At 42.0% G+C, this 12,577-nt stretch overlaps 2 protein-coding genes across 2 annotated transcripts; one reads left to right on the forward strand and one right to left on the reverse strand.

Moving 5' to 3' along the window:
- The first annotated feature begins 1,734 nt into the window (after positions 1-1,734).
- Positions 1,735-6,319, forward strand: LOC104961032 (uncharacterized). The gene is made up of 6 exons (XM_010789232.1): positions 1,735-3,228; positions 4,606-4,767; positions 4,948-5,131; positions 5,247-5,329; positions 5,492-5,586; positions 5,893-6,319. Exons 1-6 carry the CDS (start codon positions 2,446-2,448, stop codon positions 5,981-5,983), a joined length of 1,398 nt encoding a protein of 465 aa, XP_010787534.1. The 5' UTR covers positions 1,735-2,445; the 3' UTR covers positions 5,984-6,319.
- Positions 6,320-6,422: 103 nt separating this feature from the next.
- On the reverse strand, positions 6,423-10,324 carry rnf208 (ring finger protein 208). Its single transcript, XM_010789230.1, has 2 exons — positions 10,190-10,324; positions 6,423-8,816 (listed from the first exon to the last, which is right to left on the reverse strand). Exon 2 carries the CDS (start codon positions 7,789-7,791, stop codon positions 7,003-7,005), a length of 789 nt encoding a protein of 262 aa, XP_010787532.1. The 5' UTR covers positions 7,792-8,816; positions 10,190-10,324; the 3' UTR covers positions 6,423-7,002.
- Positions 10,325-12,577: the final 2,253 nt, after the last annotated feature.

Raw genomic sequence — 12,577 nt, forward strand, 5'->3', positions numbered from 1 at the left:
GCACGTTTTGTTCAGCCGGATAATCTCCACATGTCTACCTTACTTTTATAATTTTCGAATCATAAATCTAATCGATAGATTATTAAAGGGTTTTAGGACGCGTCACTGCACCACTAGAAGCCAACTTCATCGATCAAGCTGGCCGAAACTTTCTCTCGCTCTTCTTCTCATGCTCCCTGTCACTCTCCTTTAACTCCTCCGGTTACTTTCTTTTATTTGATGATTGTTTTTTGCCCGGCACTTGGCCGGTTACCGCTGGTATTAAATACATTTTGGCGAATGGTTAGGTGGCGCAATAGTCTGTAGTGAAGGAGCGCGCTCAAGGGAGCCTGCTCGCGCTCAGCGCCATATAGCTCGCGCTTTGCTTTTCACCCAACAACGACAACCGACTCACAAAACGCTATGTTGTAGCGTTGATAAACGAAACAATTTAACTAAATTGCTAGTCAAAATACCAATACCACAGGACCATTTTTTTTAAAGCAATATTTTTAGTGGCCCGAGCGGGCAAAGTACGTTATGCTGGCCCGGGGTGTCTAAATAGTGCTTCCGGGCCAGCGGGCCATTTAATGTCGAGCCCTTCCGGTTACCGGCCGGCCCTCATCGTCCGACCGGCCCACTTCAGTACCGGCCCATCGGGATTCGTCCCGAACGTCCCGATGGCCAGTCCGCCCCTGGTTTAAAGCAAGCATTTTAGATATTATTTAACCCTCCTGTTATCCTCAGATTTACTTTACACCCTTTATCCTCGGGGGTCAATTTGACCCCAGTAGTTTAAGACTCAAGAAAATTAAAATATTCCCAATGTTAACCAAAATGTATGTTTCTGGTGCTTTAGGTGTCTTTGTTGACTACTTAAATAACCATTTAAATACAACATTACCCTGACATACCCCCCCACAGACCCCTTCATACATCCAGAATTCCTATTATGAGACTATCGAAAAATGTATAAATAACCATAAATCTCACTTATTTAAATAAAATGTTAAAGTAAGATATTTTTGCTGTTGTTAAAGGACCAATATTATTTCCAAATACAATTTTGACATTTAAAAAAAGTATTGATATTATCAAGGACAGTTATATGTACTGTGTTTGGGGTCAACAAGCGAAATATTCCCCTTCCAGTGTCAGATACCAAAGGCTTTCTGTTGCTTCTCCTTTTGCACACTCCTTCGATAGATGAGCAACCCAATGTAGGCTTGCAAGTGGGTCCCATCCGACTCCTTGTAACTGTCCCCTTACACTACATATGTTTTTTTAATTAAAAGTTAACTTTCAATTTTTTTGTTCAATTCCGTTTAGAGAATTATACAGTGGAACACACTGAAAAGTTTCAACGCCATTTCTTACAAGTCGAGAGCATTAACATCTAATGTGTTATTTATTTTAACAAAAAAAAAGAGATGACAACCTCAGTATTCTTAATTGTAGTATTGATATGAACATATGTGTAACGTTTAAAACACATTTTAAAATATATATAAACCCATACTATCTATGTTTATCCAACATAGAGGACAATTTTAAAGCTGTTCAAGTAAGATAAGTTATAGTGTATACTTTGTTGTAAACATGGATGCATTGGGGTCAACATCACAGGAAGATAGGGCTAATTGTACTTACATAGGAATGTATCACAGACGTTGTTGCTGTATGTACAGTAAGATAATGGATGTATACTGTAAGTCTGCTTAGGAAAAAATGCTGAAAGAATTCGAACACCTGTTTGAAAAAAACAATTGTTACCTTTCATCAGGACAACAGTATGACTGTGGGCACAGACTCAAAATAGCTCTTTTGTTTTTTCAGGAATGTGAATGATCCTGCGTGTTTGATAAGATGCTGCTCAGCCGGGGAATGTAGATCATATCTGCAGACAGGAGTGTCCACTCCACACATTCCTGCATTCACAGATAAATCTGGGTTATTTTAAATGAGGAAAAAGAGTTTGCTGTTTCCGCGTCACACACATACGATAATGCTGTATATCCACTGAAGAATTTCAACATATTGTGTTTCCCTTCTCATATTCTGACACTCATGAATGAATAGGTTAGGTATGTTGATTCATGTAGGTCATAGGAGTGATTTTGTTACCATATCAAATTGTGGGAAACATTCTCATGGCAGTTCTGAGACTTGTTGTGAGTTTACATATACCATTGTTTACACTTTGAAACACCTCGTTCGTCTCAAAAAAGCTCTATAAAATGTAAATGTTTTGTATTATTTCAATCTGAATGTCACAAGTGAATGCAGCATATGTAAATATATACACATAAATATATGTGTCCATGTTAAGGCTTGTTCTTGTTATGTTTCTTACAGGTGTAAATCAAACATTTCCAATAAAGGTGCCGATGAGTCAGTATTCCCAGGATTAACTGACAGCAGAGAGCGAGTACGGACATGTAGCTCTGCGCTGTGACAGGACAGTTGATGGGGAGAGGCGTGGTGAAGCAACAGAGGCGGATCAAACGGGATGTTTTGAATTCTACCTCACCTGAGCTAAGACTGCGTAGGCCGTCTTGTTCATTCTCCCGCTGCTGTTCAGTAGCACAGAGGCACAGAGGGAAGATGAATCTCTACAGGAGCTTTGGAAACCTCATGGAGGCATGGGTAACCGAAGGAGCGCAGGTTTCGGACTCAGCATGGCTTGGAAATAATTATGAAGACCCTTCTATGCGTTCATCTGACGTGGGAACGAACATACGCACAGAATCTGTGGACTCTGGAGTGGAGACAGCCAGCTCTGTCACATCCTTACCTCCTACCCCTTCCTCTGTCTCAGCAGATCATACAGAAATAGACTCTTTTACACCTGAAAGAGAAAGGGACTCAACATCACAGTCTCCTATCCTCTCTTTTCCTGTGCCTCCCTCTTCTTCCTCTTCCTCCCCGCACCTCCGACCCAGCAGAGCCCAGGAGAGCTCCACAGCCTTGCAATTAAAAGTGGAGCAAGCAATAAAGAAGACTGACTCTAAATGTCTGCAGAACAACCCTAAAGACCTCCTCATAGCGGATGTGGTGCTCAGGCGGCGACCTGGAGCATCTTTTGTATCCAAACGGCCTACATCGGAGTTATTAAGAGGTCAAAGGTCGGAGAGTTTTAGGCACTTGAGGACAGCGAACTCAGCAGTGCCTATAAGGCAGTTTTCAGAATCATATAGACGGCCAAGGTCTGCGAGTTGTATAAAGCCGCCAGTTCAGACCAGAAGAGAGGTGAGATTCTGTTTATGGCACAAACTAAACTGTTTTAAAATGTCCAAGAATTATGTATTTATTTGCGAAGGGGGGAGCCAAATTTCAATTTCTGTTTCATGATTCTTCCTTGGGACTAGTTTCGGGGCAACATTAGTTTCACAGTAACATGTATGGTCTTGCAAAACACAGGCTTGTGAATGTTGAAGCAAAGTTCAAAAGAAAGTCCCAGAAGTGCTACAAGGCATCTACTTTTACAGTAGTTAAAGGGTGCCAACAAATCTGGTTGCTCTCAAATTTAAAAGTAGGATAGGCATGTCATTACTCACACACAGGATCTCTTTCATGCTCCTAACCTGTCACGAGCTCGTCAGCGGTGCGAGGGATCATAAACCAGTCTGCCCAGGTGACTTAAGCCCCAAAGGCACGAGAGGAATGGATGTGGTGCGGGGGAAGCTGAGCACTCTGGGGGGGTTTCCTGCATTATGTGACAGACATGTTGTCAACCAGATGAATGGACTTTTTAATTTTATTCTGACCAACAAAGTAAAAATACATTGAATCCACTCCTCTTCACAGTGCCATATTTTGAATACGTGATTAATTGTTTGGTTTTTATCTTATTAGGTTGTTAATGTTTTCCATTGCCTTGTATGAGGTATACCGTATAACCCTAACCCTAACCCTAAGGACTAGCCAATTATATAATTGTCTGTAATTAAATGCAATTATACTTCTAATATTCTCTTCAAAAGTTAATGTGACGTCAGGGAACACGCATAATAGATCATGAGAAACATTGTCAGTTCTAGATTTTCTGTGACACGCGCCGAGGATCGCATTGTTCATCTCAAAGTTGGTCATTAGGTTCATGGGAAGGTAAAAGTAAATGGCATTGCTCAAATCTCTATTCTGATATTATAAAGTTGAAACTGTTATACAATATCTATCGTCAGTACCATTTTGTTGGGTTAATTATCTCTAATTATGTTGTGTTGTGTTCTTTTCTAAACTAGGGAGTGATAAATAAAGTTATTACAATATATTATATTTGAATATATTTAGGGCTTGGACTGTTTGTCAGATAGAACATTCAACTTAGATTGTGATTGATATTTTTAATTCTGCAGATAATATTTGTGTTTTGGCACAATGGTGCTTTGAGCTCAATGCTAACTTAGGCATGCTAAAATGTTCACAACAACGATACCTTGTGGATGACAAAGCAATCGTTATAATGTTGAACCTCACCGTGCTAACAATTTCTATTGAGTACTTAGCCCACATTATTGCAATTTATCCTGGAGTGTTTGAAGAGCAACATTGAATAACAACTTGTGTACATTGCGTTGTCATTGCATTTAACGTAAAGCTTTTCCTGCTTGATGATGTGTACAGGACCTTGGTGCAGAGGAGAGGAACGAGCTGAGTCCTGGGCTCCTGTACTTGGAGCAGGTGTGCCAAATGTTAGAAGAGATTGCCAAACAGCAGATGCACAGCCGAGCGTTACAGATGGAGACGGATGCTCTGAGGGAGCATCAAGACCTGGAGGAGAGCCAGGTGAATACCTTAATGTATCAAATCTTAGCAAGGCAATTAAAAAGTTGTTACAGTTTGCATGGGTTATTAACATGTTATTGGCTTGTCAAGCTAGTGATAACATTATGTCTTCCTGCTGCCTGAGGGCTCACATGACTCAAAACCTGATACAAAAATGCCAATGCCTTGACTTTCTTTCAGGCTCTCGACGCTTGTCAGAGTGACTCTAAACCTTCCGAGGAGGATATGATTTCCTGTGAAACGCTTGAAATTCAAGAAAGTTCAGAGCAAATCTCCAGTGAACCTCAGCAGCGTAGAGACCATCCTTACAGACTTTTTCGGCAGAGATCGGCTTCAGAGACAAATATTTCATCAGTGCATTTAGGTGAGTCAGAGTGCACCATATCATCTACATTCACCTTTTCTTGTTTTGTTTCTTTCATGGATATATTCTTCCAGTCTTAAAAATATATTCGTTATTGTGTGTGTGATTGGTGCAGGAACGCAGAATGCAGACTGCAGAGGGCAGCATCGGAGTAAAGATGACCTGCTGGAAAAGGAAGAGGATGACCAGGAGATTCAGGTAGAAGACACTCGAATAAACACATAAATCCATCATTTGTACTTAAATACAGCTAAAGCAATAACATTATTCCATTTGCATTGTTATTGTGAGTTATATACAGTCTTTCTTCCTCATTATACTTTTACTTTTGTCAAAGCATATTTTATTGTGTCTTTACAGGAGTCTGAAAAACAAGAGACGCCTAAAACCAACAAGAACTGGAAGATGAAATTTGGCTCTTTCACAAGAGAGTCTTCCCTGAGAGATTTAAAGGGGTGAGACAGTGTATTTGTAGCTGTGACCTCAAGGGGGGCAGTGTTATTAATCTCATATGATGCATGATGCTCTGAGGAAATGTGTGTACTGTTCCAACATGGCAGCCTGCCACCCTGACGCAGTGGTCCGGAGCTAATGCACAGTAGATGCAGAGGGCTTTTTTGGGGGGAGTTCATTTTCAGCTTGTGCTTCTGTTCCTCCTGAACATTTGTGTCCCTCGCTCATGAAACCTAGTTTACATACTGCTTCCAGCTTTCTACAGTGGCCTGCTTTAGCTCTGTTGAATTCATTTTTTATCTGTGCAGCCAACAGATGCAGTCATCTGAGAGAAACTCCGCCCGACGACGGCTGAGCCAGCTGTTCAGGAGGAAGACTACGAAGGCTGTGACCGTGTAAACGGACCAGAGCGTCTGTGTGGATGTTTGGATATTTGGGTTTCAATTCTGAAGAGGAAGCTGTTACTTCAGAGGTCTGAGAAGTGACACTGCTTTCGAACTGACTTCATATTCAGCTATTTGGATCAAGAAATTGCCATATTTTATTTATTGTCGACTGTATTATATTTTTTATACTGATCAATAATGTTTCTTCTACTGTTGTTTCTCCGTTATTTGATAGCACTGCAAAATTTGACGTCCAAACATCAAACTTGTTTCTGTAATAAGCTAAAAGATTGGTGAACAACCAGTACTAATGCACTGTATAGTAATACACTTGAAAATAACTTTGAAATTGTCCTTCATTTTGACTTTGTGTTTTTCTGCAAATATCTAATGACATCTTATTAAATATGAAATCCCTGAAATGTCAGAAAAGGCCTTTTAGATTTCCAGATAAATGAGGGGACTGAATTAGGGAGTTTTGTGGAGCATCAAAGCCACGTTCATCTCAATTGCAAAAAAAGGGTGCGATTAAGAGATGGCCTTCATGGTTTTTGGTTACTTTGAAGGAGTCTTCACATACAATTTAAGCACCCCTAAAACCAGATTCATAGTTAACTCGTCTAAATTGAAAAAGGAAAGCCATAATCTGTTCTGTAGCTTGACAGATAAGGCCACACAGAGTTCCTTTTATCATTTATTTATCTCTAGGTTGGGGGGATAGACCTCCCTTGGCATGTAAAGAGATGTCAATGACAAACACGTCCAACCAAACAAGAGAGGGTGAATAGGATTCCAGTCCATACATAAAATACATTTATTGACTATTTATTGAACCATCAGCATCCATTAGTCCCACATAGCATCCATCTGTGCTATTAAATATATAGAGATAACATCTGTGGAGGGATTTATTTACTGAATGTGTGTGTGAGAGGGGAGTTGGCAGAACGGGAATAGCTTATAGACGAAAAAGAGTGGTAGTGGGGAGGGGGAGCGTCGAGTCCGAGTCATGCCTGCAGTGTCCCCCCTTGTCTACATGATGCCACAGGAGGACAAGGGGTTGGCGATCTGGCAGGTGCAGGCTGACTGGCAGTATTGGCGCACAGTCTGGTAGCAGCTGCGGTCGGCCTCCCCCCCCCACTGCACGGGCCCGTTGGGGTCGGAGGGCAAGCGGCTCAGGATGCTGGTGTTGATGGCCAGAGCAGCCAGGCCATAGTCAGTGAACAGCACCGTCTCGCGCCTGCACGTGGGGCAGGAGATGAACTTGTACTTGGGACAGGACTCGTAGAGGATCTGCAGGCACTCCTCACACACCGAGTGCAGGCAGGAGAGGATGCGCGGACGCTTTCCGGCGAAGTTGTAGGTGTGACCGCAGGTGGGGCAGTCCAGGGGCTCGCAGGGCATGACGGGCCCCGTGGAGGAGGACGAGGAGGTGGAGGAGGAGGTGGACGACGAGCGCAGCACGTACTGGTTGACGATGACGTCTTCCATCTTGTAGTGGAACTGGTGGTAGCAGATTTCGTTGGCACTCGTTTTGCGCTGCGCCAGGAAGCTCTGCTCCCTGCGGGTCACGGGCACAGAGGGGGATACCATGGCCCGGGGAGACCCTGTGATGTCCAGGGTCATGTCGCTGCAGGCCTGGTTGACGATGATCTCTCCTTCACCTCCGCCGTCCCACGCCACTCTGGGGGGCGGGGCATAGCGCGGCTGTGTGACGGGCACGGGGCACTCTCTGGGGAACTCTCTGGGGAACTTCTCCGACTGGATGATCTTCACGGTGTCCATGGGGATGGCGACGGGCTGAAATCTGAGGCAGGACATTCACACGTTCTTGGAGGTTGTAGAGAGAGTGACTGCAGCTCTTGTCAGCGCTGGACACCCCCCGCCTGGTTTTGGGCAAGGTGGAAAAGATTAGGCTCTTCCGGTAAAGTCAGCCATTAGAGGGAACATGGGGACGGATGGTTGCCTCCATGTTTTCCTCGGAGATCCCCCCTGGTTTGTGCGAGTTCAGCCTGTGTCTTTATGAAGCAAAGACTGATAGAAGAGCTTAGCCAGAGCACCGCAATCTGCAGCTCTTATTCTGTCACTGCTGATATGTGCAAATGATTTAACAGTCCAGTTTACAGTATCCGACCAGTGTTGACTACTTAAAGGTAGCTTATTTTGTTGTTTTCACTCACGTATGCTGATGTTGCTGTGCAGTCGTCTCTGATGGCTATTTGCAGACACATATATTCACACACAAGGACGACTTTAGCACAATGATATGTTCTCACTCAGTGATGACACTAATAAATAATCTCATATGCACACAGATGCTCACATAAATACATACAGTACAGGTTGGTGTGTTTCTGCATTCACAGCATGGTGGGGACTGAGTTCAGGCAGTACAGAAAGCTCTGAGAGCTATTGTCCCAAACTATATCCTGTGGCCTGCCTCTGACTAGCTTTTACACGTGGTTCTCGCTTCAACACTCGGTTAACTTCCTGTTTTTTGCTGCGGGTGTGTTGACTTGAGTGCGTGAGAAAGAAAGAAAACCCTCCAGTCTTTTCTCTGCTATTAGTCCAGTTTGGTCAGGTGACCTGTGTGACCCTCTCAGTGGCTTGGTTGATAAGAAACAGGGAGGAGGTTTTTTTGGGAGGTGTCCTTTAATGCTCCAGGAAGCTGTTAGAACGACTCCTTCAGGCTCCAAGGCTCCTGAATTCCTCAGATGTTGTGGTGAAGGGTTTTACTTTCAAACAGTCCTCCCAGTGATAACAGTCTGAAGGATGCGTCTGTGCTTGGCTCCCCTTTTTCAGTTAATCAGACTCATACCGTGTCCTCAGGAATCCTTCCGTCCATCCTGGGAGAAGAGTAGAGAGATTTATAAAATAAATTGCTTTGATAACTGCAAATGTCTCAAATGCCACACAGAGATCTGGAAAATTGGAAAATGTTATTAACATGCTAGGTAGAGGTGTGCCATTTCCATTGTGTTTCATGAAAAGAATATTAGCTTTGAAGTATTAGTTTGACTTTGACCTACTGCTTCTGTGTATGATTGATTTGATCTTTCACAAACTTGGAAAGGATCTATTGTAGCTGAATGAGATGAGTTTCTGATGACAGAGGCCGTCACTTTTGCATATTGGCCTCGGCCCAGGTTTCTTTCATAAAAGAGTGAGCCAATTATCAAGTTGCCACACGCCTTGTGACTCACCTCTCTTTGGAATAAACACATGCAGTTTGCCACGAAGTCAGAAGATTATGTTGATATGTGTTGTGTTTAGGCGTAACAATAACAAATGCAGCACACCGACTGCGCCTCTTATGTCTTTGATGAGTGCAACTCAGAACATTATGAATTTTTTTTAGGGCAGTTCTTAGAGGGAATTATACAGATGTTCCCAACAAAATGGCACCAGTGATTGTCCAGTACAACAGAGAGCAGCTTGACTTGTTTTATTCAGTTTAGTGAAAATTATTAGTGGTGTCCATAATTCTGCATGTGAGCTCCCAAAATAACTACATTTCGATAATGATTGGTTCAAAAATAAAGACTGTTTAAAATGCGATAGTCATTAAAGTCAGCCACAGTGTGTGGTGAGAGCAGGTGATTGTGACACATGTTGCGGTCCGGCTCTTGTTGTACTTGCTACTTCCTGTCAGCACGTCTTTAGTTGCGTCAGTGCGAGGCTAACATGTGTGGGAACAGGTTACACTCTACATTCAGGGTTTCTATCGTACTGTGTGTGGGATTATGAAAAAAGATCAAGTGTATTGATGGAGGTTTTTTTTTCCTTGACCAAAACAATAGCTGCCAACCAGCAGAGGAGGGAGGATGACACATCTTTTATTCTCTTCACGGCTGTCAACAGTGATGATTCATTAGAGAGAAAAAAGAAACTGTGCAGAGGAGGTGACCTACATGGCGATGAGGAGAGGGAGAGAGAAAGAGAGGAGGGCTGGTCTTGGTTTTCTATTTTTAGTTTGTTTATCTATGCTCTTCTCAGAGGTTTCCTGTCCCCAACCCCTGCTGAAGATTCCCCCCCGACTGAGAGAGATGTACCTTACAGGCGGAAGTGCTTCGGCTATTACTTCCACGTGATGCAACAAGCCATATTGGGCAAGCAAGCAGACATTTGTTTACCCCCTTTATCCTCTCTCAATGAATCTGTTGATATCTTCGTACACCCCTATCTTAAACACACAGAGCTGTTAGCGAGAATCACTCACAATCTCACCACATGTGTTCCTCCAGTGCTGATCTCACACGCGCAGTATGCTTCATACACGTTCTATAAAGATGGGGATGTGTTTCTGGGGAGATGATTGGTGCTTTTAAAAGATATTTATGCAAAACATTTCAGAGAAAAAATCTGAATGAATGTGTGATGGCCTTGGTGCATTTAAAAATGAACAGCAATAACTCGATCTGTATGATCAGAAAAAGACAACATTGTCATTATATCACAATGTTATAGTCTATATGGAATCCCTATATGGCAGATGACAAAAATAATCCAATTAATATTCAATGCAATGACTGTGTTCCACTGTTTCTACAAAATTCTACATAAAAAATTCAACCTATGTTGTAAATTCCCTGCACACATTCATTTAAACCTATGGAAACAAAAGAAAAACAACACACTCTAAATTAAGGCTGCATTTAAAAAAACATGTCTGTAACACGTTTAAGTACCATCACCTTTCTGATCGGATACTGTTTTCTTATTCTATGATCAGGATTTTACTGGTCTAAATCCAAGTGTTGCCCCTTTTAGACTGATTCTTGTTTCTAGTCAACATTTAATATGCATACTTTTTTTTGTCAAATCAAAAACGTTTGATTTAGAATAAATATGTTGCATGAATAAAATATCTAGTATTTTGGTATTCCTATCCTAAATAAATAACTAAAACATGATATAAGCATCCAGCTCCTTAAAAAATAGCATATCTAATAAGTATCTTATATCATATTGATGTTTTCCTAGCTGGGGTTGAATTGAAAGAGTGTTACTTGATCTTTCATTCATTTCAAACTATAAGAATTGATGGATTGAATTAGAGTTAGAATAATATACAGGAGGTACTGTACATCTGCAAAATTCGATACATCCTTAATAAGATTTCTTTAAAACTCTCCTATAGCCATATTGGTATTGGCCTCAAAAATCATCACATAGCAGTATATTAAACGTCTCGACACACTTTGTGGATATAAACAGTTTGTGTCTGTCTGGTTTTGGGCAGGGGTCGATTTGATAAGGCAAACAGTCTGCAGGAGGAGCCTTTGAGCCTGGGGGAGATGAAGCAGCTAAATCTCCCCTCTAATTTGGTGACAGTGCTATGAAAAGGGCTGATAACTGATGCAGGCCGCCTGCTGATGGGCCGGTTTGGCGCAGCCTCTCCCTAATCGACAGAGCCCTGTGATTATGTAAGAAGCTCATCTCCGACCCATCCACCATATTAACACGGTGCTGCAGCTCTTTCACAGTCCTCATATTTGTGTGTGTGTGTGTGTGTGTGTGTGTGTGTGTGTGTGTGTGTGTGTGTGTGTGTGTGTACATAACTCTGGATCCTCTCCCTGCACAGGAATTATTACACTAATGAAATCATGGCAGGCATTTGACCTCGTCATCACAAGTGAGAGGAGGAAGAGGAGAGCTGACCACAGGGATGGCCGAGGAGTTTTTCTCAGCAGCAAATTCCTCATATCATTAAACACACAAGGAGCACACACACACACACACACACACACACACACACACACACACACACACACACACACACACACACACACACACACACACACACACACACACACACACACACACACAGGATGCTGGTGGCAATAGCTGTAATCTGCGAGAGTGCAGCATATCTGACAATGCAAAAAGAGCATAATTTACTCACAAATGTTCCATTCGGCTGCGGCTGACTGGAGGCTTTTTTGAAAAACAGATCCATCATATTCAACATTGAGAACATGTATCATACTCGTTTGCACAATTCAAACAAACGAGGCTCGAAGCAAAAGTGTTAACAACGTTGCAAAGAGGTTTCATTTAGATTCATCCCCTTGGACTTTAAGAAACTTTTATGGACATTTGTCCCATTCTTTTTTTACATTTCATAGATCAAACACTATGCGTGACACTGCTCATTTTCCATATTCACCCAGAAACATGAAAGCAGCCTCCTATAAGCTCCTATCAAAGATTTACTAATTAATTGACGTTGCATAACATAGGATTTTAACAAGTTTTGCATCTATTGACCCAAAAATAATCCTCAGATCAAAGTAGAACAAAACCATGGATGTCATTTTTCAATCAATATAAAAGGGATAACTTTATATAATCAATGTAGTCTGTGGCTGCATAGTGTAATGAGGGATAATCTGAACACCAAAAAGCTGCTGTTTGAAGGATTTTAGCAGTACTTGCAGAAAACTTGCTCTTTTATCAGAAGTTTGAGGAAAACTCACAGTCGGCTATGTGCTCATACTGTAGTTGATGCAATACAAGTTCCTCAAACTCAGGTTATTTAGAGTAGGCCTATTGTTCTTATTTGTATCTGGTATGTCTAATTTCTACTAACTGAAATGATCTTCTA

The sequence above is a fragment of the Notothenia coriiceps genome, unplaced genomic scaffold (assembly GCF_000735185.1).
Source record: "Notothenia coriiceps isolate Sejong01 unplaced genomic scaffold, NC01 NC01_scaffold00032679, whole genome shotgun sequence".
NCBI lineage: Eukaryota > Metazoa > Chordata > Actinopteri > Perciformes > Nototheniidae > Notothenia > Notothenia coriiceps.